Source organism: Marmota flaviventris, chromosome 17 (genome assembly GCF_047511675.1).
Source record: "Marmota flaviventris isolate mMarFla1 chromosome 17, mMarFla1.hap1, whole genome shotgun sequence".
NCBI classification, from domain to species: domain Eukaryota; kingdom Metazoa; phylum Chordata; class Mammalia; order Rodentia; family Sciuridae; genus Marmota; species Marmota flaviventris.
This window is the reverse complement of record NC_092514.1, coordinates 28,398,556-28,423,091: the sequence shown is the minus strand read 5'-3', so window position 1 is coordinate 28,423,091 and position 24,536 is coordinate 28,398,556. Positions and strand designations below refer to the sequence as shown.

At 51.3% G+C, this 24,536-nt stretch overlaps 1 protein-coding gene across 1 annotated transcript in view; it reads left to right on the top strand.

Moving 5' to 3' along the window:
• Nucleotides 1-24,536, top strand: part of Pitpnm3 (PITPNM family member 3) — a 94,610-nt gene that overhangs the window by 54,017 nt on the left and 16,057 nt on the right. The window contains exons 5-13 of the mRNA XM_027922594.2: nt 11,853-11,929; nt 12,262-12,497; nt 15,445-15,634; nt 16,052-16,174; nt 16,573-16,757; nt 20,136-20,308; nt 21,373-21,543; nt 22,829-23,023; nt 23,724-23,872. Of these exons, the coding sequence (XP_027778395.2) occupies nt 11,853-11,929; nt 12,262-12,497; nt 15,445-15,634; nt 16,052-16,174; nt 16,573-16,757; nt 20,136-20,308; nt 21,373-21,543; nt 22,829-23,023; nt 23,724-23,872 (1,499 nt within the window). The remainder of the gene's footprint in view (nt 1-11,852; nt 11,930-12,261; nt 12,498-15,444; nt 15,635-16,051; nt 16,175-16,572; nt 16,758-20,135; nt 20,309-21,372; nt 21,544-22,828; nt 23,024-23,723; nt 23,873-24,536) is intronic.

Sequence of the window (24,536 nt, the reverse complement as noted above, 5' to 3'; positions counted from 1 at the left end):
TTAGCCTGCTTTAATGAGCTCAGGGTGGCAGACGTCCGCCTTGGGAGCACTTTTCTTGAATGTGTGCGTATGTCTAGGCTTGGCCTGGCTCCTTTGTGTGTGTGTGTCCTTGCATTTGTGAGCATGCTTCAGCATGTGTGTCATGCACTGGTGTATCCATCTACATGAGGACCAGCAAGTGTCTGTGGTGCACATAGCTGGGTCTCTCTGTATAGCGCCTGTGTTTTGCTAGGGATGCTCGCAGCCTCTGACACAGGAGAGCAAGATGAGAACGAATCATTAATCCATTCACCCATTTGTTTAAAAAATATTTAATTAGCACCTTGATACGCCAGTACCATAATAGTTTTTTGGGGGACAAAATGCAAAAACAAACCCAGCTCCAGCTTTTAAGGGTTTTACAGTCTGGGAGATGGAGGAGGGGAAGACAATGATCAAATACCCATAACATTGAAAATATAAAGATGTGTCTCAGGAGAGGTCCATGGTGCTTTGGGGAGAGGGGTGGAGGGAGGGAAGGCTCCTGAGGAAGCCAAACAGAGGTTTCTGTAGGGAATATCTGCACACAGGGGTGCATGAGGGTCCAGGCAGAAGGCAGCAGATGCGCACAAGCGCCCTGGGTGAGGGGGAAAGGAAGAAGCTCCAGGACTGTCCAAAAGACCAATGTGGTTGAGTTCAGAGAGAAAGGTAAGCAGGGAAAAGGGACAGTGGGGACTTGTGGACCTCACAGGGGCCTTGGCCAGGATGTGGGAAGGCAGAGGAAGGACTATGTGGGGGGAAGTGAGGAGATTTTCTCAGTGTTCAAATCCAGCCCATGATTCAGTCTTGGGGAGGGAGCCCCACTCTCCCCGATTCTTTGAGAGGTGCCTTTTGCTGATCCAACCCAACCATGAGGAAGGGAGCCTTAGCCTTGGTGACAGAGCAGACCGTGCATGTAGCTCTGGAGAGGCACAGAGACCACCCTGTGCAGACCCCCAATGTCTCATGGAGGAGTCAGACTTGCCTCAATGTTTTGAGGAGCCAACTTGATTTTGACTTCAGGTACCCAAACCGCTGGGCTGATGAGAGATCCCTCTCTAGCTCCCAGGACTTCTTTCCTTATTCTCTTGCCACTGTCCCCAACACCCCAGTGTCTCCCTAACCTGCCCGTGTATGTGTGTGCCTGCGCCCATCTACATGGGTGTGCGGAGCCCTTGCACCCACCCTGGTGAGTACAGGGGCCCCAACCCAGTCTGGTGTCTCAGTCTGCAGCTCCTGGTTGAGGGTCCCAGGTTCCCCTGGGTACAGATGTTCAGGCCTTCCAAGTGGCCCACCATCGGGAGACAGGTCTGTCTCCTCCCCTCAGCTCAGCGGGGCCTGGGGGTGGGGAATCTCTTTTTTCAGCCAGAGGGAATCTGTTGTCTCTTCAAATCCCTTTCTCCTGGAAACAAAAGGACTTTTTGGAAACAAAAGAGGAAATCCAGGAAGCTCTGTCACAAACCTCAGAGGCAAAGGAGCCAGAGCAGGCAGAAAACATAAATTTGTTTCTCAAAAAAAGAAAAAAGAAAGAAAAAGAAAAAAAAATCGTCCTGCTGCATGCACTTGAAAAACAATCTTATTTTTTATCTGTCTTCAGAGTAGCTAGCTCATGAACAAGGTCTAAAACTCAAAAGGAATGGAAGACGGCGAGTGACACTCCCTCTCCCATGCCCTGCTCACCCAGTCCTCCCCAGAAGCAAAGATGATAATGAGTTTCTTCTATTCCATTCCACAGATAGTCTCTGAAAACATGAACATATCCATAAATATTCTCTTACATATATTTTTATACATACCCCCCACACAGATGGGAGCATGCAGTGCATTCCATTCTGCACCTCGCTCCTCAAGGGTAATAACACAGCATGATTATCTTAACTGTCTCGGTACATTTCTAATGCTCAGATTTGTTGCTCTGGGCAATGGATGTGTCACAGATCACCGTGGTGGTACGATTTATTTAACCTGTCCCCTATTGGTGGACAGATAGGTTGCTTCCCGTCTTTTGCTATTATAAACAACTTGGCTGTGGTTAGTGTTGTACCTATATCATTTTGTGTGTGGACTTGGCATTGCCGGGTCAAGGGCATGTGTGGCGTTTTGAATGACATTGCCAAATTTCCCTCCATTGGAGTTATACTGGTTTTCACTCTGATCAGCAAAGAAGGAAGAGAGAGCTTATTTTCAGCATCCTGGCCCCTACCGAGGTGATAATGGCTCATCTGAGAGGTGATTTCAAGCAGCATTGTTCTAGGTTAGGGTTCTGAGGTTGAGCCCCTTTTCATTTGTCAAAGCCATTCCCCTCTCCTTTTGCTGGAAGCCACAAGCATTCTGAAGGGATTACGGCAGAAGGAAGGTGTGGGCTGGCGTGTGCTTGCATTCTTTTGTGTGTACAGACTTGACTTCCGACTTTCTGGCAGGGCCAGGGCTAATGTGCCAGGGGATCCTTGTAGGGTTGGGCCCCAGGTTCCAATCAAGCTCCTGTAACTCAAAACAGTCTCTCCCTACTTTTCTTCCTTGCTAGGGGTCTCTCTCTGCAGAGCAGGGCCATCACATGGAGGCTTTTGAAAAGCAAAGAAACCATCCCCTTTCCCACTCCTTACCTTCAGGAGGATGAAAGAGCCATGGCCTGGTAACAGAGTTCAAATCCTCATCCCTTCACTTACACCCTGAGAGAAGTCCCTTGATGCCCCCAATGGAGTTACTCTTTGGAGGTTCCTGGTGTTCAGTTGGCAGCCCAAAGACACATTTTCAATAGGCAGGTTCTGGGGCCCAGACCCTAGCAAGGGTCAAGGGTTAGGGGTCAGGGGTCAGGGGTCAGGCCTTTGTCTGGGCTAGTCTCTCTGCTAGTGTCTCACCAGATGGATCCAGGTGGATGTGGTTGATTCTGAACCTGAAAGGGTTAAGGAGGTCACAGGCAGGACCTCTGGCCTCTAGATGTTCCCCAACCCTGGATGAATATTGTCTCCCCAGCCTCCCTGCGAAGTGGCCACTTACATAACTTGCTTGTGTAACCTCAGTGAAGTGTAACCTCCTGCCTCCAGGCCAGCATGGGGCATTCTGGAACAGTTGTAAATATTTCCTAAATTATGCTGAAACTTGGAGACTCTCCAGAAGCCACTCCTACCTCATTTGTCTTGGCTCTGCCCTCTGCTCTCTTGGCCCAAACATGACTCAGTGCGGATCTGCAGGCAACCACCGGGTCCTCTTGGGTCTTCTCTTCTCCAGGCTGGGTCCCTTGACCTCCGAGCCACTTTCTATAGTTTTCCTCCTTGGCTAGGGAGTTCCGGATGTGTCCTCAGTGTGACCTGAGCTGCAGGGGCAGGGCAGAGAGGCCCCTCTCATTTATTCCCCCATATTTTTTATTGGTACATTATAATTGTGCATAACAGTGGGATTCACTGGGGCATATTCGTGCATGCACATGATCGAACTATACTTTGGTCAATATCGTCCCCTTTCTCATTTTGAACTGTGGACTCTGGTTGTGCAGCCTCAAAAGTGGAGAAGTAATTTTGGCAGCCTCGTTAGCCTGACTCGGGGGTGTTTGCAGCCTTTGGTCATGTGACCTGGCCCCGCCATGAGACATGCTTTTGGTCATGTGATCTTGGGGACTTGGGGGCTCCTTGTAGGCAGGTGCTGTGTGGGATTCATCTTGGTATCACAAGCTGGGTAGTAACGAGGAGGATAGAAATTAGCAGGGGATATTGAGTTGGTTCTTTAACTCAAACACAGGATCTTAATTTACTTGTCACATTTCAAGTTCTTCTTTTCCTTCACAAGAATCTCTTTTCTTTTTATATCGCCTGATTAGCCTGTCAGTTCCCAGAGGGCAGGACAACATTTGGCTTAGTTTTCTTGGCAGTGTGTATTTTCTAAGGTAGGGGTTTGTGACTGGTATGAAAATGTCCCTTCGCCTAAATATAGCCCAAGCTTGCATTGTCTATTCAATGGATGTAGTCATAAATAGTTTAAAACTAAAAGAAATATGGGTTCTCTAGAGAAAGATTGAAAAAAGAGAGAAAAGTAGAAGTAGAAAAAATAATCAGCCCTTGTCCCAGCAACCCGAAAATTGCTGACAACATTTTGTTGGATTTCCTTCTAATACAAGGCCCCAGGCTTCTCCATCTACCCCTACCTAGATTGTTGTTTTTCGCAAAGGTTGGGGCTGGGGCACCTGCAGGGGAGGTGGCCTGGGGTCTGGCTGGTGAATGAGGCCAGTGGCTGTGAAGTTGTGCTTTGTGGAGCCCCAAGGAACTGCCTAGTGGCAGGGCTGGGCTGGGGTGAGAAAGTGGGGCTCTGGGCATCTATGTTGATCAATTTTTGTGACTGTGACAAAATACCTGAGACAATCAACTTAAAAGGAGGAAAGGCTATTTTAGTTTGTGGTTTCAGAGATTCCAGTCTATGGAAACTTAGCCCTGTTTCTTTGGGCCTGTGGTGGCACAGTATATGTTGGGAGCGTGTGTTGGAGGAAGACTCTACACTTTGAGGTTTCTGGGAAGCAAAGAGAGAGACAGAAAAGGGCCAGAGTCCCAATATCCCCTTCCAGGGCCCTCCCCTGATGACCTAACTTCCTCCCACTAGGCCCCGCCTCCTGGAGATTCCACCACCTCCCAGTAGGGCTACAGACAGGGGACCAAGCCTTCAACTCACAGGCCTTTGGGGACATTAAGATCCCAGCTATATTGTCCCCCACCCCCACAATCTGCTTCAACCAGAGCTGGTTTACTTTCATCTTTGTAAACTGGTGTCCTAAAGAAAATTTCACTGGATAATCCATTTTCTCCTTTTAAAAAAGTTTTAACTCCTTCAGAAGAGGACCTAGTGTTTCCCTGTGCAGTCCCATCTGCATCCTGTATTGGTGATGAGCCCCCACTGCCAGCATTGGGCCAGTAGGAATCTGTTACTGACACCCTCTGAGTGGTCACCTGTGGGCCAGGACAGAACCTTGCAGTGTAGCTTGGTGGCTTCTTGCACTTGTCCCCTATGTACAGACCACATTCTGTGAGCTGCTGTGGTGAGAGCTGTGGGTTCCGTAGATCAATCTATCATTCTGCCCATGTCCCTCCTCCCTAATGCCCTAAGCCTGTGACCCTACTTACTCCACAAGCAAGGAGATGGCCTTGGCAAAGAATATTCCAGGTGAACACTCGAGTGGCCACTTCTTCTTTTCTTTTTATGGGGCCTCGAAACTTGTTTAGCCAGGTGCTGTCACACACGCCTGTAATCACAGCTACTTGGGGGGCTGAGGCAGGAGGATTCCAAGTTCAAGACAATTTAGGAAGACCTTGTCTCAGAATAAAAAGTAAAAAGAGCTGGGATATAGCTCAGTGGTAAAGCACTCCTGGGTTCAATCCCCAGTACTGCAAAACCAACCATCCAACCAACCAACCAACCACCACCACCACAACAAAAGCATCATTTATTCACTTGCTCCATGACTTGCCTGGGAATTCACACTAAATATTCTAGTTGGAATCAATTGCTTTGTGATACAGGTGACATTTCCCATTTGCAATTTCTTGCTTTGTCTTTTCTCCTCCATAGGCCCTTGAAGTGAGTCTGGGGTTATTCCTGCAAGTCCTTTCAGGTCCCTGGGTCCTTACTCTGCTGGGCATGGAGGCTACACACTCATGCTTGGGTTTAGAATCTCAGATTTCCTGCCTCTTTGGAAGGAATGCAGCAAACACACGCATTTCATGGTGGTGTGGATGGGGTGTTCATGTCTTATCTTGGGATTTTTGTCATGGTCTGTCTGGTGTGTGTGTGTGTGTGTGTGTGTGTGTGTGTGTATGTATCTTTCTCTTCATGGGTTTACCTGGGGGATTAGGACCATGGTTGGAGCTCCCCATTTATTGTTGAATGAGGTTGTAGTTCTTCCCAGATATTTTCCAATTATATCTCCCAAATCTCATTTCAGGGCAAGAGGGTAAAGTCACTGGGTTTATGCACACATTTTTGTTTCTGCCCACTGAGGATTAAATACTTGTGTAGCTACTTCTTAGGGCATGTTGCATGATCTCAAGTTGGGACCAGCTCTGCTCAGTGGACCCCATGAGTGACTGATGGATGTGACAGTGACCACCAGGGCGCTGGCAGGATAGATGAAGTTGTCATTGCTAGCCAGGGACACCCCCAGCGTCCACCCCTGGTGGATTCTAGCAGCTGGTGGCAAGAGCAGCAGAGATAGTTGTCTTCTTTAGCCAAGCTGGGGTGTTGCTTTGCTCAGGGCACTAAGCGCGTGGGTGACGACCTTGGCTTTTGTCTCAAGAGCAGTGTGGTGCATGGGTAATTAGAAGGGATGATCACGATTTGTGCCTTTCCAAGGCTATGATTAAGCAAAAATAGCCTCCATTCTTCAGACGGCAGGAGGAGCCATGGCAAGCTTGGTGTGCTCAGAGCTGGCAGAGAGCTGGGAGCAGGCGCTGTGGTAGCCGGCCTTTCTTAAAGCCTGTCCTGAGACATTCTCACAAAAACACCTGTCAGTTCCCCCACCCCAACTCTGGGCAAAGCAGGGACCCAACCTGAACAGGGTCATGCATACAGGAAGTGGAAGGGACAAACAGCCTGGTGGTGAGGTCCTGGGCCCCTTGCTTGTGGGGTCTCTACCATCTTGGACCCCCGGTGGCAGTTCTTTAGGGGAACCATCTATAGGTGGAACCACAAAGCCTGGACTAGGCAGTTCTAAAATTAAAGAGTTGGGATATATATAGCTTAGTGTAAAGCACTCCTGGGTTCAACCCCCAGTACTGCAAAACCAACCAACCAACCAACCAAACAACCACCACCACCAACAACAACAAAAAGCATTTGTTTATTCATTTGCTCTATGACTTGCCAGATACCAGTTTTCCTGGGGACTTTCAAGAAATGTGCTTCCCAGTGGGGCTTCCCTGAATTTGATTTCTCCTGCGGGTTTAGCAGCATGAAGATGTTTCATGGCTGTGTGTGTCCTGGGATATTTGCTTCCAAAAAGTTTTCCCCAAAATGCCAGGACCTGAGAGCTGATAAACCCTATTCAAGAGTCTGTTGGGACCATAGATAAGTAAGCTCACAGCAGTAGCCAGGCCCAGCTCATGGCTGTGGGATTGCCACATGGCCTTGGTAGCTCTGAGAAGGCTTTCCAGAGGCACTGACAATTGAGCAGGGTTTTGCAGGACAAGTAGAAGTTTTCTGCTCTGCAAAGTGAGATAGGGCTTAGCAGGCAGAGGGCTCAGCATAAGCAAAGACCAGGAGGAGAGAAAAAGGGATGTCTTTGGGTGCATACAGCCAGTGACCTCAATTGTTGTGGTAGGAATGGCTGGTTCTTAGGAAGGTAAAGCCTTGCAGGCAAGCCACAGTCAGGGTGGCCCCAAGTCCTCTGCTACAGCTGGAGATGTGCCTTCCTGTGGGGTAGCTTTGGTCCTGGTAGTCAACATTTTTTGGGGGGTCGGGGGACGGGTACTGGGGATTGAACTCAGGGGCACTTGACCACTGAGCCACATATCCTGTCCCTTTTAAATATTTTATTTAGAGACAGGGTTTCACTGAGTTGCTTAGGGCCTCACTAATTGCTGAGGCTGGCTTTGAACTAACAAATCTCCTGCCTCAACCTCCTGAGCGAGCCACTGGGATTATAGGCATGCGTCACCACGCCCGACCTGGTAGTCAACTCTTGATGGACCACAGTGTAGATCTGGCAGGCTAGGTCGCCCCTCCTCCTTTGCCCAGAGCAAAACACTTCTAGCCGTGCCCAGAAAGGAAGCAAGTCTCTGTCCCCAAGCTGCGTAGGAGGTGAGACTCTTCCCTTTGGCTGTGGAGGGATGGAATGGCACTGAAGACAACCCTGCCCAGTCCCAGCCTGTGGCTGTTGTCCCTACTGAGCCAGGAACCGCCTCAGCATCATTTGTGGCTGGGAATGCAGCACATGTCCACCAACTCAATGCCCAGAGTGTGGCGTGGGCCCGAAGGAGCTGACTCCAGGCAGATGGAGGAGGCAGGAGCTCCTCAGTCTGTGTCATCAGCGAGGGCACAGGCTCCAGCCCCCACCTACTGGAGGGCATGGTGCCCAGGAGACAGCAGGACCCTCATGTCTTCCCTGCAAGTTATTTATAGACTCGCTATGGTAATTTGTGGCAATCACAGCATTTAATCCTGTAATCACACTGCAAGCAGGCACCCAGCCCAGCGAGGCTGGTGAGCCTGCCAGGGCTCAGGGAGGGACTTGGCGGCAGGGCAGGCCAGTGCAGAGGCGGCGATGTCCCCATCAGCCTCCAGCTCCATTCGTCAGCTGTGGCCCCAGCTCTGTGCCCCCTGATTGAGCCTGGAGAATAACAAAAGCAACTAACACAGAGCACCTCTCTACTCCAGGGCCTGCCTGAAGTTCTTCGTGCGGATGAGCCACCTATCCTCACCACTGCTCTGTGAGGTCATTAATAATAGCATCCTGCGTTCCAGATGAGGAAACTGAGGCACAGGTCACACGGTTGATAGGAGGCACGTCTGGTTCCAAAGTCTATGGTTTAGCCAGGCCTCTCCCAGCCCCAGAGGTGAGGGGCATCCCAGGTTCTGCAGCCATGGTCTCAGCCCTGGCCACGCTCTGTTCCTCCTGCGCCACCTGCCCCAGAGCTGCAGGTTAGTCTGCAGGCACCATGAAGCACAGCTGCTTGTCGGTTTCCTCTCCAGGTATGCTCTTTTCCTATTGACAAAACATTTCATGTCCTAAGAAGAGGTTTCCTGGCAGCAGAAAGGGACTTTCATCTTTGAGGTGCCATTGTCAATTTGTGCTTCCGTGCCCTCTCCTGCAGAATGGGGATTGCTGCGTCCACCTCACTGAGATGTTGTGTGCTTCAGAAGGATGGTGCAGCACATGGCTAAGCATCCTCCTCTGCCTAATGTGGGGTCCTCCAGCTGGGTTCCCTCTGTCTTGTTATGTGTCCTGCCTGGGGCAGGTGACCTGGGTTGTTTGAACTCAGTTTTCTTGACTATAAAATGGGACTAAGAGCAAATCCATCCAAACTGAGAGGATGATTGAGATTAGACATGTCAAGTGCATATAAGCCTGGCACATAATAAGTGCTCAGTAGAACCAGGCCATTCCTGTGGTCTTTTATTATTGTTCTGAAGGTGGAGTCCAGGCCTCCCCTAGCCAAAACCAGGACCAGGTCTTTTCTCCTCCTCCTCCTCCTCCTCCTCCTCCTCCTCCTTCTTCTTCTTCTTCTTCTTCTTCTCTCTCTCTCTCTCTCTCTCTCTCTCTCTCTCTGCCAGGGATTGAACTGAGGTGGGCTTAACCACTGAGCCACATCCCCAGCTCAGTTTATTTTTTAATTTTTATTTCACTAAGTTGCTTAGGGGTCTCACTGAGTTGCTGAGGCTGGCTTTGAACTTGTGATCCTCCTGCCTCAGTCTCCTGAGCTACTGGGATTACAGGCGTTCGCCTGGTGGGCCAAGTCTTAAGTATGTCTGAAAGGCAGAAGAACTTGAGCTACTGGAAGGAGCATCAGAAAGTACTGGGCAGAGTCAGGTCTCAGAACAAATCTTTGTCTCCTTCTCCTAAAAGCCATCACTCAGGAAATGATTTCCTTCCTGTGTGGTCAGCTGCTAGGCGCTTAGGAAACAGTTATCCTCTGACCAGGGTTATGTCTGGGAGGGCAGAATATTTCAGAAACTGCATTTTTTCTGTGGAGAAAAGCTCTTTGTTGGGCATTCTTTGCAAAGCACCCTCCTCCTGGGCTGGTGGTGGCTGAGGAGGTGTTGACTCATACACAGGTAGGTTAGGGATGCCCAGGAAGCCTGTGGGAAGGTCTGTCCCCAGATGTGACTCCTATCAGGGAGCTGCAGGCTCCTGGAGGGTAAGAGGGGGAGTGTGTGAAGGAAAAGGCCATCCTCATCTGGACCACGCTTCTGTAAGAGGCAACGAGCTCCCCATGAACAAAGTCAAACAAGTGCTTCATGGCTTAGCTGTGGGTCTTGGAAAATGGCATCCATCTCACAGTGGGGAAAGGAAAGGAGGCAAGGTGGACCGGATGGAAGGAAGGATTCCTCAGGGTGGCAGGCATTAATTTGGGGTGGAGGGCAGCTGCTGGGTGTCTTTGAGTTCTCTCTTTACCTGAGAGGTGGATATCATGACATTTGGGGGCATGGGTGTTAAATCAGGGGTGGGCACATTTTTCTGTAAAGGGCTAGATAGTAAATATTTTAGGCACTGAGGGCTGTACGTCTGTTGTCACTTCTGAAGTCTGTTGCTATGGTGTGAAAGCAGCCGTAGACAATATGTAAATGAATGAACCTGGCTGTGTGCCAATAAAACTTTATTTACAAAAACAGGTGGTGGGCCAGATTCCACCCTTGGCTATAGACCTCTGTGTTAGAGAAACGAGTGCTCAGGAAGGGCTGGGTGCCAGGAAGCACTTCCTGGAGGAGGTGTTGAGCCAGGCAACTGGGAGGAGTCAGGAGCACATTTTTTTTTTTTTTTTGGCAGTAACTAGTTTCACTCCAAAGCTCTGGGTGATGTTGATGGTCCTCCAGAGTGTTGGCCATACCTCTCTGAGAGTCCACCTTCCTCTGGATCATGGTTCAAGGGCTTGCTATGACTCTGAGAGCTTCAACCACACATGTATATGTTATATGTATATATATATTTATATTTATTATTATATTATATTATTATTATCATTTGTGATGCTGGGGATGAACTCAAGGCCTCATAGACACCAGGCAAGTGCTCTGCCTCCGAACTACCCCTGCTCCCATCTGCCCAAACTAGATAGATAGTTTTATTCTTTGCAGTATTGGGGATTGAACCCAGGGATACTCTACCACTGATCTACATCTCCAACCCTTTTTATTTTGAAGAAGGATCTTGCTAAGTTGCCCAGGCTGGCGTAGAACTTCTGATCTTCCTGCCTTAAGCTTCCAAGTAGCACCACAGGCATGCACCACCCTGCCTGGCTCAACCAGATGGTTTTTAAAAAATTATTTATCCATCTGTATTAGTCAGGGTTCTCCAGAGAAACAGACCCAACAGGATAGACAGAGTTATATGAAGAGACTGATCGTGAAGGACAGCCTCATGCAGCTACAGAAACTCAAAAGTCCCATGATGTGTTGGCCAGTGGAGGTCCAGGAAATCAGTGGTATAGTTTTAGTCCAAGCCCAAAGGCCTAAGAACCAGGGGAGTCATGGTATGAGTCCCAGTCCAAAGGCCCAAGTCCTGGGAGCACCGATATCCCAGGGCAGGAGAAGACGGACAAACATACTCAGTAAGAGAGAGCAAATTCTCCCTTCCCCTGCCTTCTTGTCCTGTCCAGGCCCCCTGTGGATTGAATGATGCCCACTCAAGTGGACTGGGTGAGTCTTCTTTACGACCTCCCAATTCAAAGGTTAATCTCCTCCGGAACCACCCTCGCAGACACACCTAGCCAACATGCTTCACCAGCAATCTGGGCCTCCCTGAGCCCAGGCAACCTGACATGGTGTGAATTAACCATCACACCAGCTCTTCCAGCTGTTCTCAGAGGGAGGTGTGGCTCAGATTGACAGCCAGGACTGGAAGTAGATGTCATCAGCTGATACCACACCGTGGCTGTTGTTTTTGGTGAAGAAAAGCCAGGACAGTCCCCTCCTAGGATACCCCTACCTCTGCCACGCTTCCTTTTCTTAGTAGGACAAAGCATATCATGATGTGTGGACCGCAGAGACAGGGACCGGGACCGGCTGACTCTCCCCAGGTCCTAACTATGATATAATCCTAGCTCTTCAATAGAAGAGCTATGAGGCCAGCTGGGCCCGGGGAGTGTCCTGTTGCCGTGGGAGTCCTGGAGATGCTGAATGCTCCTCTGTCCCCTCTGCAGGAGAACTGTACCGGGCTTCCCTGAGAAGACAGAAGTTCCCGGCCCAGGGAAGCATCGAGATCCACGAGGACAGCGAGGTGTGTTGGGTTTTTGAGACGGTTGGGCCCATCTATGGTCAGGATTTTAGGAAGAGCCCTAGGAGAGTAGACAGGCTGCATAGCTTTCATCTTTGTTTGACTTGCCGGGTGACCCTGGGCAGCTCCCTGTCCTTCTCAGAGCTTCAGGCTCCTGTATGAATGCGAAGGGTCTCTTCAGACTCTTCCTGCTCTGATATACTTCTGGCAAGACGCTCGTAGTGCATTGGAGGTCTTACCACACACAGGACTGGACAGCTCCCCATCCCCCAATGCCCTTATGTCCCCCGTCCCCTGTTGCCTGCCTCTGTCTATCCCAACCCTGTCCCTCTCAGGAAGGTTGCTCTCAGCGCTCCTGCAAGACACACGTTCTCCTGCTGGTGCTGCATGGGGGGAATGTCCTGGACACGGGGTCAGGGGACCCGTCCTGCAAGGCGGCTGACATCCACACCTTCGGCTCTGTGCTGGAGATGGTCATGCGTGCCCACTTCCCGGCTGCTGTGGGCCACATCCTCATCAAGTTCGTCCCCTGTCCTGCCATCTGCTCTGAGGCTTTCTCGCTCGTCTCTAAGTGAGTCCATTTCCGCTTGGACGAGCTGGGTTGGTGGGCGCAGGGGGACATTGGAAGGGCTGCTCTTGCCATGCAGGTACCTGGTGGGCGGGGGGGGGGGGTGCCTGCTGAGGCCTCTGGGAGATGTCACATCCAGATTGCTCATAAGCATCCCTGGTGGAAAGTGGTCTGTAAGAGTCTTCTACCTGGGAGCAAGTCGTGTTAAGGTGCTCATGATTCCTTGGGTCCAGTTCTTGGGCTCAATGGGCCTGATCCAGTTGGCACAGATAAGAGAACTGAGAGGTTCAGCATTTTCTCCCAGAGTTACCCAGCATATGGAGCCAGGAGCCACACTAAGGCAGCCTCACTCCTAAGCTATGCAATTACTGCCTGCTAGGGATAAATACTATAATGGGGGTGGCCCAGAGCACCGTGGGCACTCAGAGACAAGGCCAGGGAAGACTTCCTAGAGGAGGTGACTTTTGAGTGTGATAATAGTCAAGTGTTAGCCTCTCAGATCAGCCTGGATTTGAATTCCTGCAATGTGACCTTGGGAAGCTATTTAACCTCTCTCAGCCACAGTGTCTGCATCTTTAAAATGGGAGCAGCAATGATAATAACTGCCTCCCAGAGTGCACATGAGGGTTCTGTGTGCTGGTGTATGCTCACACTCACCCCGCATCAGCACACGTCAGTAGAGAGTGAGCTGGGTAGGAAGAGGTCCTGACACAAGGCAGAGAACCTCACGGAGTAGGAGGAGCAGGGATGGTGTGGACAGAAGCACAGGCTGAGCCCTGGGCAGCACTCTTACTGCAGATGCTGGTGCGTCCCCATCCACTGTAGGTCCTGGTATCTGTGGGGGACAAACTGAGACACCAGGGGCCCTCCAGAGCCGGTACCCTCTGGGGGATCCCACCCACTGCTCCTGGGCCTTAGGGCTCCAGTGCCCCCAAGGTATTCTTGTTGAATTTGATGAAGGCAGGTGCCCGGAGCCAGGTGGATACTCTGGTTTCTCAATAATCTGCACAAAAGACCTGAGCACCTGCAGGGCCCACGTCCTATAGAGCATTTGGCATCTTGTTAGGACTGGAAGCCGAAAGCTGGGTACTTTTCGTAGCTAGGGGTGAAAGAGAGCTGTTGGCACCTCTATCTGGATCCAAGCCCCTCTCACAAGACCTTGCCAGAGCCTCAAGAGCCCCTTCACCCTGGGGCTTGGGGAGAGTGGAAAGAAAATCCCAACAGGGAGCTGGGGTTCATGGGTAGCTCCCAACCACCCAGGGAAAAGGGAGCAGGTGTGCTCAGCCAGATGTGGCTCTGGGGAGAGCCTCAGCCGAACAACCTGTCCAGGGGTTCCTGGAAAGGCCAAAGTCCCCCTGTCCTGGGTTGATCAGGAGCCAGCATGGGCTGGACTTTTTCTTTCCCTCTTTCTTTTCCCTGCACTGAGTAAGCAGAGAATGATTTATCTGTGTTCCCAGGAGGCCTGCAGGCAGATCTCAATCAGAGATGGAAGGAAGGAAGGGGATTAGGCCGCTGGTTCCCCACCTAGTTAATCGCCCCAGTCCCTGGTGTGATTCTTGTCAAACTGTAAAAGCAAGATGTGTAGGTTCACCCCCGGAGCCATTGAACGGGGAGGTGGGAGCCCTGAAATCTGCATCTTTAACAACTCCTCAATCCCTGCTTTGTGGCAGGATTTGGGAGCTGCTGAGGCAAAGGCAGCCTCTCTGTTGTCATACTATCAGTCCAGGAGTTAATTGTCTTCGTTCCTAATCAATCTTAGGACCCCGCCTCTCCCCCACCCGCAGGACATCTGACCTCCAGAGCTGGGTCACCACTATCTCCAGGAAGACGGATGGCCTGGCCATCCCAGGGTGCAGCGGGAGGGAGCTTACCTCTCCCCCAGGCAGCTCCTTGCCAGGGCCATTAATCACCCCGTAATCACTGCTGGGAGGGAGTTCTTTCTCAGCTAATTAAAATCTCTCCGGCTGCAATGGAGGCCTGTTTCCTCTAATTTGTGTTCTTTGGAGATGAGGAATAGCTGGTGGTGTCAGCTATGCACATCATGAGGACTCTGCCACCTGCCGAGGGTGCCTGAGCTCTGTCACTTGCCCTAGATTCCATTGGGTCCGCAGGGGGATCCAACTGGGCTCTGGTCAGCCTGAGCTTCGACTGTTGGGGAAGGGCTGGCTCTGGGCAGGGCTGGGGAGTTCCCAGCTTCCCTCTATGTCCAGACTCAACAATGCACCAGGGGTCAGAGGCAAGCCAGGTGGACATGGGAAGGCTGCTGAGAGGGTGATCTCAGGTGGTCTGAGCTGCCCAGTAAGGGAGAGACTTTCTAAGGGGGGGGCGGGCAGGGAGGTGATGTGAAGTCTGACAGTCTCCTAGGAGTGTGGGTGCCATAGGGCAGGCTCTCTCAGCCCTTTCTGCAAAGCCTGGGAGAGCTCTGTATATAACACTCCTACACAGGGATTGCAATACTGTGTATTCAGCTAGGTGCCCACCTCCAAGCAGTATGAGCCCCATGGCTGGCATGCCCTCTCTCCACCTCCCTGCTCAGCTTCTCCAAAGGTTTCCTTGAAAACCTACTTCAGACCTTCTGCCCTCCAGGAAATCTGCATGATGCTATGTCCCCCCACCCGCAACCCACACTAGTTGGCTCCCTGGCTGACTTCTTCCTAGGAACTGGGGTGACCTTAGGGCCATGGAGAAGAGGGCAGGAGAGCATGGCGGTGCCACACCACGGGCTGGACACACAGCAGTCAGCACAGGCTTGAATTCCCCCTCCTGCTCCCCGTGTCTCCATGGCCGGTGCTTTGTCTCACACGAGCACCTGCCTGGGTCTTCCTGAAGAGTCCCTGGAGCAGGGGGCCCAGTGCCAGGCCAGCAAGTGCCCTCCTCTTCCTCGTCCTCAGCCCCACACCTGCCCGCTCCCTGATCCTGGCTGGGCTTACCTTGGGCCCCCTGTCTGCAGCCTGAACCCCTCCAGCCATGATGAGGGCTGCCTCAGCAGCAGCCAGGACCATGTCCCTCTGGCCGCCCTGCCCCTGCTGGCCATCTCCTCCCCGCAGTACCAGGATGCTGTTGCCACCGTCATCAAGCGAGCCAACCAGGTCTACAGCGAGTTCCTCAAGTCCTCTGATGGGATTGGCTTCAGTGGACAGGTAGGATGGCCTGTTCTCTGTCCTCGCTGCTGCCCGGGAGAGAGGCTGGTCTTTTCCAGAAAGATCAAGGCAGACCCTTCTAGAATCAGAGCATCTGAGATTGATGGAGGCTTTTGAGATTTGGGATTTGCCTGCCTTCTGCAGATTGGAAAAATGAGGCTAAGATTCTAAGATTTGGAGCCCATGCTGATTCCTAGCTGAGTCTGACCCCTGAACACAGGTTGATCTTTGTCCTTGGGCTGACCCTAGATAAAACCAGGACCCCAGGATGACCCTGCTTCCCATTTGGGCTCTCAGTGCCTCTATAGGAGAATGCCTTATTCTCCCACGGGAAAGTGACCCCTGCTCTGTCTGTGTTGGGGGTGAGGGGGTCGTCATGGGCAGGCCTGCATGCAGTGCCAGCTGTGTGTCCTACAGGTGTGTCTCATCGGGGACTGTGTGGGTGGACTCCTGGCCTTTGATGCCATCTGCTACAGTGCGGGACCCTCAGGGGACAGCCCTGGCAGCAGCAGCCGGAAAGGGAGCATCAGCAGCACCCAGGTGTGGCGAGGTGATGGGACTGGGGAGGGTTTGTCTCTGGGAGCCCTGGGAGATCAGGGGCCTCCCCTGGGAGTGGTCCTGCTGACCCTTCGTGTTAGCACAGTGACATCATGGTATACAGGATTATATTGCAATCCTTCCTGCAAGAGTAGCTAGAGATGATTATCATAGGTAGGGAAACTGAGGCACAGGGCGCTGATTGGGGTTCATGTCACTGGACAGCTGGAGGGCCATCCCCATGGACATAGGAGATAGCTGTGCCCCATCATTGCGTGGCACTTTTTGAAAGCGTAGCTCCCCGCACCACAGGAGGAAGGGCTTCGTGGCCCGGGGGAGGAGGCAGGGCTCCAGAGTCTCCTGTGACTGCAGTGCTTCCTGTCTTCCACTTGGCCCCTAAGGACACCCCAGTTATGGTGGAGGAAGATTGCAGTCTGGCCAGCAGCAAGCGGCTCAGCAAAAGCAACATCGACATCTCCAGCGGGGTGGAGGACGAGGAGCCCAAGAGACCGTTACCGCGGAAACAGAGCGACTCCTCCACCTATGACTGTGAGGCCATCACCCAGCATCATGCCTTCCTCTCAAGGTACCCCCCCCCCCCCGCCCTGGCTTCTGCCTTCTTTTCATCAAAGCATCCAGGAGACAGCCTTGTCCCAGACCCTTCCATGGGGACCCCTAGAGATATATTGAGATGCTGGGACCCAGGCCAATTACCATGAGTCCTGCATAGAGATCCAGGGACTTGCTTTCTGTCATTGCTCTGCTGAAACTTGCCGAAAGAATTGGGGGTCAATTTGTTTCACCTCTCTGAGCCTCAGCTTTCTCTTCTGCAAAAGAACAACACTGCCCACACCACTTCTCTGCATGGTTTGAAGAATCTAGTGAAGTAACAGATGGGCGCCTGTTCTGAGAGCTATCCCAGGTGTGTGTCCTCTCTATTTCTCAGAGGAGGCCACTCACACCACCAGTTGCCAAACAGCGGAGGTCAGTACTCTGGTCTCCCTGTCCCTAGTTCAGTGCTTTGACCACAACACACTTTTTATTTTTTGTACCAGGGATTGAATTTAGGGGCACTTAACCATGGAGTCACATCCCCGTACTTCCCTCCCACCCCATATATATATATTTTTTTTTTTTTGAGACAGGGTCTCACTAAGTTGCTGAGGCTGTCTTTGAACTTGCGATCCACCTGCTTCGGCCTCCTGAGCCATTGGCGTTACAGGCGTGTGCCATCACACCCAGCAACAACACACTTCTGTTATAGACTTCCATGCACTGTCCTTTAACTTTTTAGAAGAGATGGTTAACTAACAAGGGTTAAATGCATGGTTTATACATTTATTTAGAACACAAAGGAGTATTAATCATAGACCCAAATTGGCAGGAATGTCTTTTTTCCTTTCTTTCTCCTCAAGTCTCATTTCCCTCCCATGCTCCTTGTTTCTTACACAAGTGACAAGTATCATGAGGTCATTAAAACCCTTAGAAAGTATATCATCTTGGGCTGTGGGTGTAGCTCAGTGGGGGAGTGCCTGCCTAGCATGTGTGAGGCCCTGGGTTCGATCCCTAGCACTGCCAAACAAAACAGAGAAAAAAATAATAATATATCTTCTCTCTCGACCTCTCCCAGGCACAGGAACCACTATTGACATTTTAAGAGTATTTCTTTTCTATATTTTTAAACATACTTTGCATATGGTATTACTTAAAACAACAAACAAAGAACCCAACCAACCAACCAAATAAACAACAAAACCTCCCTCAAAGTCTCTTACATCATGATCTGTTCCCCATATAATTAAAAATAGTTGGTAAATATTCTTAATGGCAATATACTTTATTGAGCGAATGGATAACAGTTTACTTAATCCCAGTAACTGGATACTTTTTTTCTCTCTGAATTCTTCTCTATTATAAATAGCTCTACAGTGGACATCTTTGTGTATTAACATTGATGTATATATCAGGCTTACAATAATCTTACCTTATCCACAGTTTTGCATTCTGTGGTTTCAGCTTCTTGTGATCAACCATTGTGTCAATATATTGACGAGAAAATTCCAGAAATAAATGAGTCATAAGTTTTAAATTGCACACTATTCTGAGTAGCATGATGAAATCTCACACTGTTCTGCTCTGGATGTGAATTATTCTTTTGTTCAATGTATCTACCCTGTATATGCTACCCACCTGTTAGTCATTTAATAGCCATTTCAGTTATGAGATTGACAGTGGTGACATCACATTGCTTATTTTCAAGTAACCCTTATTTTTACATATTAATAATGGCCCTAAATGGCAAGAGTAACAATGTTGGTATTTGTATATGCCAAAGAGAAGCTATAAAGTACTTCCTTTAGGTGAAAAGGTACAGTAAGATATTTTGAGAGAGAAAGAGACCACATTCACATAACTTTCATTTTAACATATTGTTATAATAATTGGGCTTTATTATTAGTTGTTGTTCTTTTACTATGCCTAATTTATAAATTAAACTTTATCACAGGTGCGTACACATAGGGAAAAACAGCACATATAAGGTACAATGCACTCCATGGTTTTAGGAATCCACTGAGGGTCTTGGAATGTCCACCCTGTGGACAACCGGGTGATGACTGTATTTCCTTCTGATAGATTCCTGGTGATGTAATTACTAGGTCACAACCTCTGTGTGTTTAAACTTCGAAATATTTAAAGCTCCTCTGATGGAAAAAGCTCCTCCTTTAGAAAAGCAGCTACATGCAAATGAAGGTTCATCCTTGAAAAATCCTTTAGGAAAGACCCAAATAGGCAGAGTGATAAGAAACTGGAGGTTTTTGGTAGCTGGTCCAACACAGCCAGCTTTTCCCTCTGGTGCAGGGACAGATGGCTGTTTCTTTGGCAATTAAAGAGTTGGCACGTGTTTGGGGGCCACGCCATCCATGAAATATGTACGGTTAAACACCAGCCTCATCTTCCCCCATGTGAGCTGCTCACACTGTGAGAGGCAGAGGATCTGGGGATTCACCTTTGCAGACTCTCACTCCAGAGGGTGGAATGCTTGCCTGTACTATTTCCATTGCTACTTCTAAATTTGTTTTTCCTCCAACTCGAGTATTTTAGTAGAATTTGCATTCAGTTAATTGATAGATCACACCATTCCCTGGTTATATTGTCATCTCTAAGTGGTACCTAATGCTCACTGGGAGTTCCAGAGAGGTCCCCGGTTTTCTTCCTGATCCTCAGCACCCAGCTCTAGATCTCTGGCTGGATGCAAGTTGGAGCTCCAGACACCTGGAATGGGAATGGTTGGGATTCTGTGTGTGGTGTCCTGTCTCTGTTTTTCTCCTTCAGCCCCGTTTCATCTGCTGACTAGAGGGGGGGTGGAGAGACCAAGCTGTTTGCGTCTGTCTGTGGGTTGTCTGCAACAGGAGTTACAACTAAAGCCCTCATCCTGGCAGGGCTGACACTAGCCAGCTGGTCTGCGGATGGGCCAGGCTGGGCTTCTCTGGTAGACAGTGCAGGAATTCTCAGCGTGGCAGCTTCATGGGGCAGGCCTGTCTGCGTGCAGAATGCTTAGTTACTTCCCAGGTGCTCAGCCCATTTTTGTAAATAAAGCTGTAGCAGATCACAGCCACACATACTGTGAAGTGTCCTATGTGGCTGCTCTCATGTTTTGATGGCAGAATTAAATCGGTGTGATGGAGACCATATGGCCCGCAAAGTCCAGAATATTTACCATCTGGCCTTCTGCAGAAAAAGTTCGCTGACCCCTGCTTTAGCCAAATGTTGGCTGGGTCTTGGTGGCCAATGCTGAGATTATCGCCAGCTCATGTTGATGGTGTCGGGTAAGCAGACTCTGCTTCTGAACTGTGCCCCTGAGATGGAGGATGGACTCTCGGCTCTCAGGCTTCAGGCTGTCCTGCTAGGTGACTTCCATGTCCTTCCCTGACCTGCCCTCCCCTATGTCTTCCTCCTCTGGCAGCATCCACTCCAGCATGCTGAAGGATGAGTCCGAGCTCACTGCAGCTGGGGGGTCCCAGCTCTCCGAGGTCAGCCTGGGCCGCTTTGACTTTGATGTGTCTGACTTCTTCCTCTTTGGTTCGCCCCTGGGCCTGGTCCTGGCCATGCGGAAGACGGTGCTGCCTGGGCTGGATGGTGGGTATGGCACAGACTGGGACCTGAGATACCGGTGTGTCCTTAGGCCCCTTTGTCAGGGTCTCAAAATGGGGGGAGTAGGAGGGTGGGAAATGGGGCTAGGAGGGTCCTGGAGTCAGGGTAGATGGAGGAAAAGCCGGTAGAGAGGAGTGGCAATTTCCCCAGGTGGACAAAGGCAGACAGGATTTCACTGTCCCTGTCACATGCTCCTGGCTGATTTGACCCCACTGTCCTGCAGTCATGCCCTGTGGGAAGAGTAGCCACAGACACTTACCCTGAAGCTTAGAAGGCTTTTTATGTTCCTTCAAAATGCGTATGTCAGGCGATTTGACCAGCAGGGGCGTAACTCGTGTGTCCAGAGTGTTCCATGCTTTCCTCCAAAGCTTACTGACAACCTAGGACATGGAACAGAATAAGAGGAAGGGGCTCTGGTTGGAACGAGGAGGTAGAACTCAGGGCCACCCTCCATGTCACAGAAGAACTCCAGGATTCCCTGGAGGTTGCACCGTCCAGTCCAGTGGATACCCACGGAACAGGCAGGGGCCTCCGTGGAGACACCTGCTGGTCAATCAGAGAAGTGCTCCATCGGTTCTGGCAATCCTTCCTCTGGGGTCCCTGGAGGTCTGAACAAAGAGCGTTGCTTACCTGACTAAGGAACCTGGATCTGCTTCATAGATCAGGTGGCAACTAAGTGATGTGGGAGGTGCAGGAATTGAAAGGCACTTGACCAGCGGAAATAGTAGAGGGAAGGCCCCTGGGAAACCCTTTGAATAAAGGCACAGAGAAAGGAAAGTAGCTGAGCAGACTGGGGAACTGCAGGTGTTCGCCAGAGCCGCAGGCTGCAGTGGTAAATGGCACTCCTGGGTAAAGCAGTTGGCAAGGCCTTGAATGCCAAACTGGACATAAGAGCTTTGTTCCTATTGATAGAAGGAAGCCAGGAGAGGTTCTCGAGCACAAGAGTAGGCTCCTCAAAGCTGGACTCCAGGGAGCCTTTTAAGGCCGAGGGGGCAGATCCTAGAAGTAGGTTTCCCCCATGTGTCTTCCCCTCTCACCCCACTCGCCAGGTTTCCAGGTGCGTCCTGCCTGCAGCCAGGTCTACAGCTTCTTCCACTGCGCAGACCCCTCTGCCTCACGGCTTGAGCCACTGCTGGAGCCCAGGTTCCACCTGGTGCCTCCCGTCAGCGTGCCCCGCTACCAGAGGTTCCCACTGGGCGATGGACAGTCTCTGCTGCTCGGTAGGTTCTTGGGACCCCGAGAGTGTGTGAGCTGGAGGCTGGGCCCCAGCCAGGTGGTATTCCAGAGCCGCTCTCCTGGTCCAGCCTCGCCAAGCGGCCGGCTGATGGGTGACTTATGTGAGCAGGGTCTTGTGCTCTTGGAGGAGAGAAGAACAGGAACAGCTGACTCCTTCATCTCCAGAGCACCCACCTGTGCCAAGTACCGGCTTTGTATGAGGCATCTTGGTGTCAGAAATCTCCCCTTTGCCTTCTGATAGGCTCCTGGCCAAGCTCCTGTGGCTGGGGACAGAGTAACAGTCCAGTAGTCAGAAAGGCAAGTCTAGGGATCCATGTCCAGTGCTATTCCCAAGGTCCCCAACTGGACTGTGGAAGGGCACAGTAGGGAGTGGGCCATTGCTTCATGCAAGAGGTGGCCTTTGACTAAGGTCTGACTGGGGAGGTGCATTTGGACAGGTGGAGAAGAAATGAAGGTGGCAGGAAAACAGGAGCTGGGGGGTGGGCTTGGGGAAGGGGCAGTGTGGCCTCCCGGGCTCAGAGAGTGAGCCAGGCCGGGGCAGCCTTGGAGGGGATAATCCCAGGCTTGGAAATCAGAGCACTGGCTCCACGCCACCAAGGAGGAGGTTTAGCTTAAGCCTGCTTGGAGGTTTGGGTCAGAGATGGGGAGGGGGGCGGCGGATACTGTGCAAGTGACTCATCAAGGCTAAAACCCATTAGCATCCTGTATTTCAGAGACCTATTTTGCAAAGCTCTTCTTTGCCAGGAGCTTTGATGGGTGTGCAGGACTTGCAAACCTCCCCTGTCCGTTCTACAATGTTCCCTCTTTAGTCAGGGGATCTCCTACCCCCAGGGGCCACCCTAGCTCCTAGACTGGGGTTCAATTCCATTCATTCCAGCTCAGCCACAGTCCTCTGTGGCCCCAGGGGAGGAATTTGATAAAAGAAGACATGGTTAGACGTCACCCCAATGACCTCCTCTTCAATCTCCCTTAGCCTTCCTCTGCAGCTTTATTTATTGGGTTTGAGGGAGATGGTTGGGACCCTCACTCCTGCCTGCATAATTCACAACTTGAGAGGAGATGGAACACAACAGTAGACTATGGAAAAGGAGTCCCTTCCGGCTGTGTGTGTGTGTGTGTGTGCATGCATGCTGCGGGGTGCAAGCTGACTGATGGACCAGGGCTGGTTCCTCTGTGTGTCCAGCTTCCTGCCCAGCACTGGGCTGGCACCTAGTGGGCAACTCTGTTGGAAACCCACTACTTGCCCTGACCTTGACATTCCCCCTCCAGCTGATGCCCTGCACACCCACAGCCCCTTATTCCTGGAGGGCAACTCCCGGGGCAGCCCACCACTTCCGGATGCCCCTGCCTCACTCCCTCAGGCCCCAAGGTCCCAGCGCCCAGGACGAAGGATGAGTGAGGGCAGCTCGCAGAGTGACAGCTCAGAATCCTCGGATGGCCTGGCACCTGTGGGTGCCTCCCGCAGTGAGTGAGGTCCTTTTGGGGCCCTGCCTGCATTTGAGGGAGAGGGACCTTGCTCTGGGTGGTTGTTGGTCCACAGTCAGGATGCTGAGGACAGGTCCCCCGGGTAGGGAGGAGGGGTCAAGGCAATCCTGGGTGGGGTTCCTGCCTTTTGGGGACTGCTGGACTGTTGGTAGAGCCTTGAGGTCAGGCTGAGCAATGACCTCAAAGAGAACTTTGACCTCTGACCCAAGACAGAGCCCTGAACTCCGACCATGGCCAAGACGGAGCTCTGATCTTGAATGGAGCTTCGACTCCTGTCCCTGACCCAGGACTGAGTTTTGCCCTTCAAAGGCCTTGATCTCTGACTCTGGACAGGACTCTGGTCTGTAACCAAGGCCTGACCTCTCCAGGCATAGACTCAGTCCTGACCTCACCCAGAGCCCACTGGAAATCACTGCTGAGCAGCACCCTGGGGTGTGCCTGAGTGTCTTTATGGGTCTGGTCTTCCTTCCTGGGGACCAGTTTGGTGTAGACATCTTGGAGTAGAGTGGACGGGCCATTGTGAGAAGGAAGGAGGCAGAGCGGCCCACTCCCCAGAGCTCATTAGTGCTCTGGCCCTAAACTTGAGCGCCACGTGGCCTATCTACCACTGGGGCTGTATAGCTGGAGTCCCACGCTGCCCCTTGGCCACTCTGTCCTCACCTCCCTCTTGGATCCGCAGTCACGGCCAAGTGGTGGGGCACCAAGAGGATCGACTATGCCCTGTACTGCCCCGATGTCCTCACCGCCTTCCCCACGGTGGCCCTGCCCCACCTCTTCCACGCCAGCTACTGGGAGTCTACTGATGTGGTCTCCTTCATCCTGAGACAGGTACTGCTGCCCCCTCCCTGTACCTGGCCCCTAGCCCCTCCAGAGGTTCACCCTTCCCCTATAGTCCTGTCTCCACTCTGGCAGCACTGGGACACTTAATCAAGGGGGTGGTGACATTATTAGAGATTGGGTTTTATAAAGAACACTGGATTCTGTGTGGCTAACAGAATGGAACTTTCTGGAAAGTCAAGTAGAAACTACATAGGAGAACACACCAAGGTGTCAACTTGGAGACTGGAGCAATACATTGCTGCTCCCTTCTGTGTCTCAGTGTCCCCATCTTTAAGGTAGCAGGTGCAGCAGAAAGACCAGTGACTGTGGGGAGGACCTGATGGGGAAGGAGGATGGGGAGCACTGGGGTCATTTTGGATGGCCATCCTGCATGGTCAAGGCTCGGGTGTATTTTAATGTATCTACAACAAGAAGCTGCAGCAGGGTTGTAAGCAAGGAAGAGCCATCCACAGACTTGTATTTTGATAAGGAAACTTGGGGGCTGCTGTTGGGGGACACAAGAGGAAGCATGAGTGCTCTGGGGAGACAAGTTTAGAACGCCTTAGAGATGACAGCTTGGACTAAGGTACAGTCCCCAACTTAGAGATGTACTAAGTGCCAAGATACTGTGGTGGAGGTGATGAGGAGCCTCCATATTTGAGTTCTGGTGGCA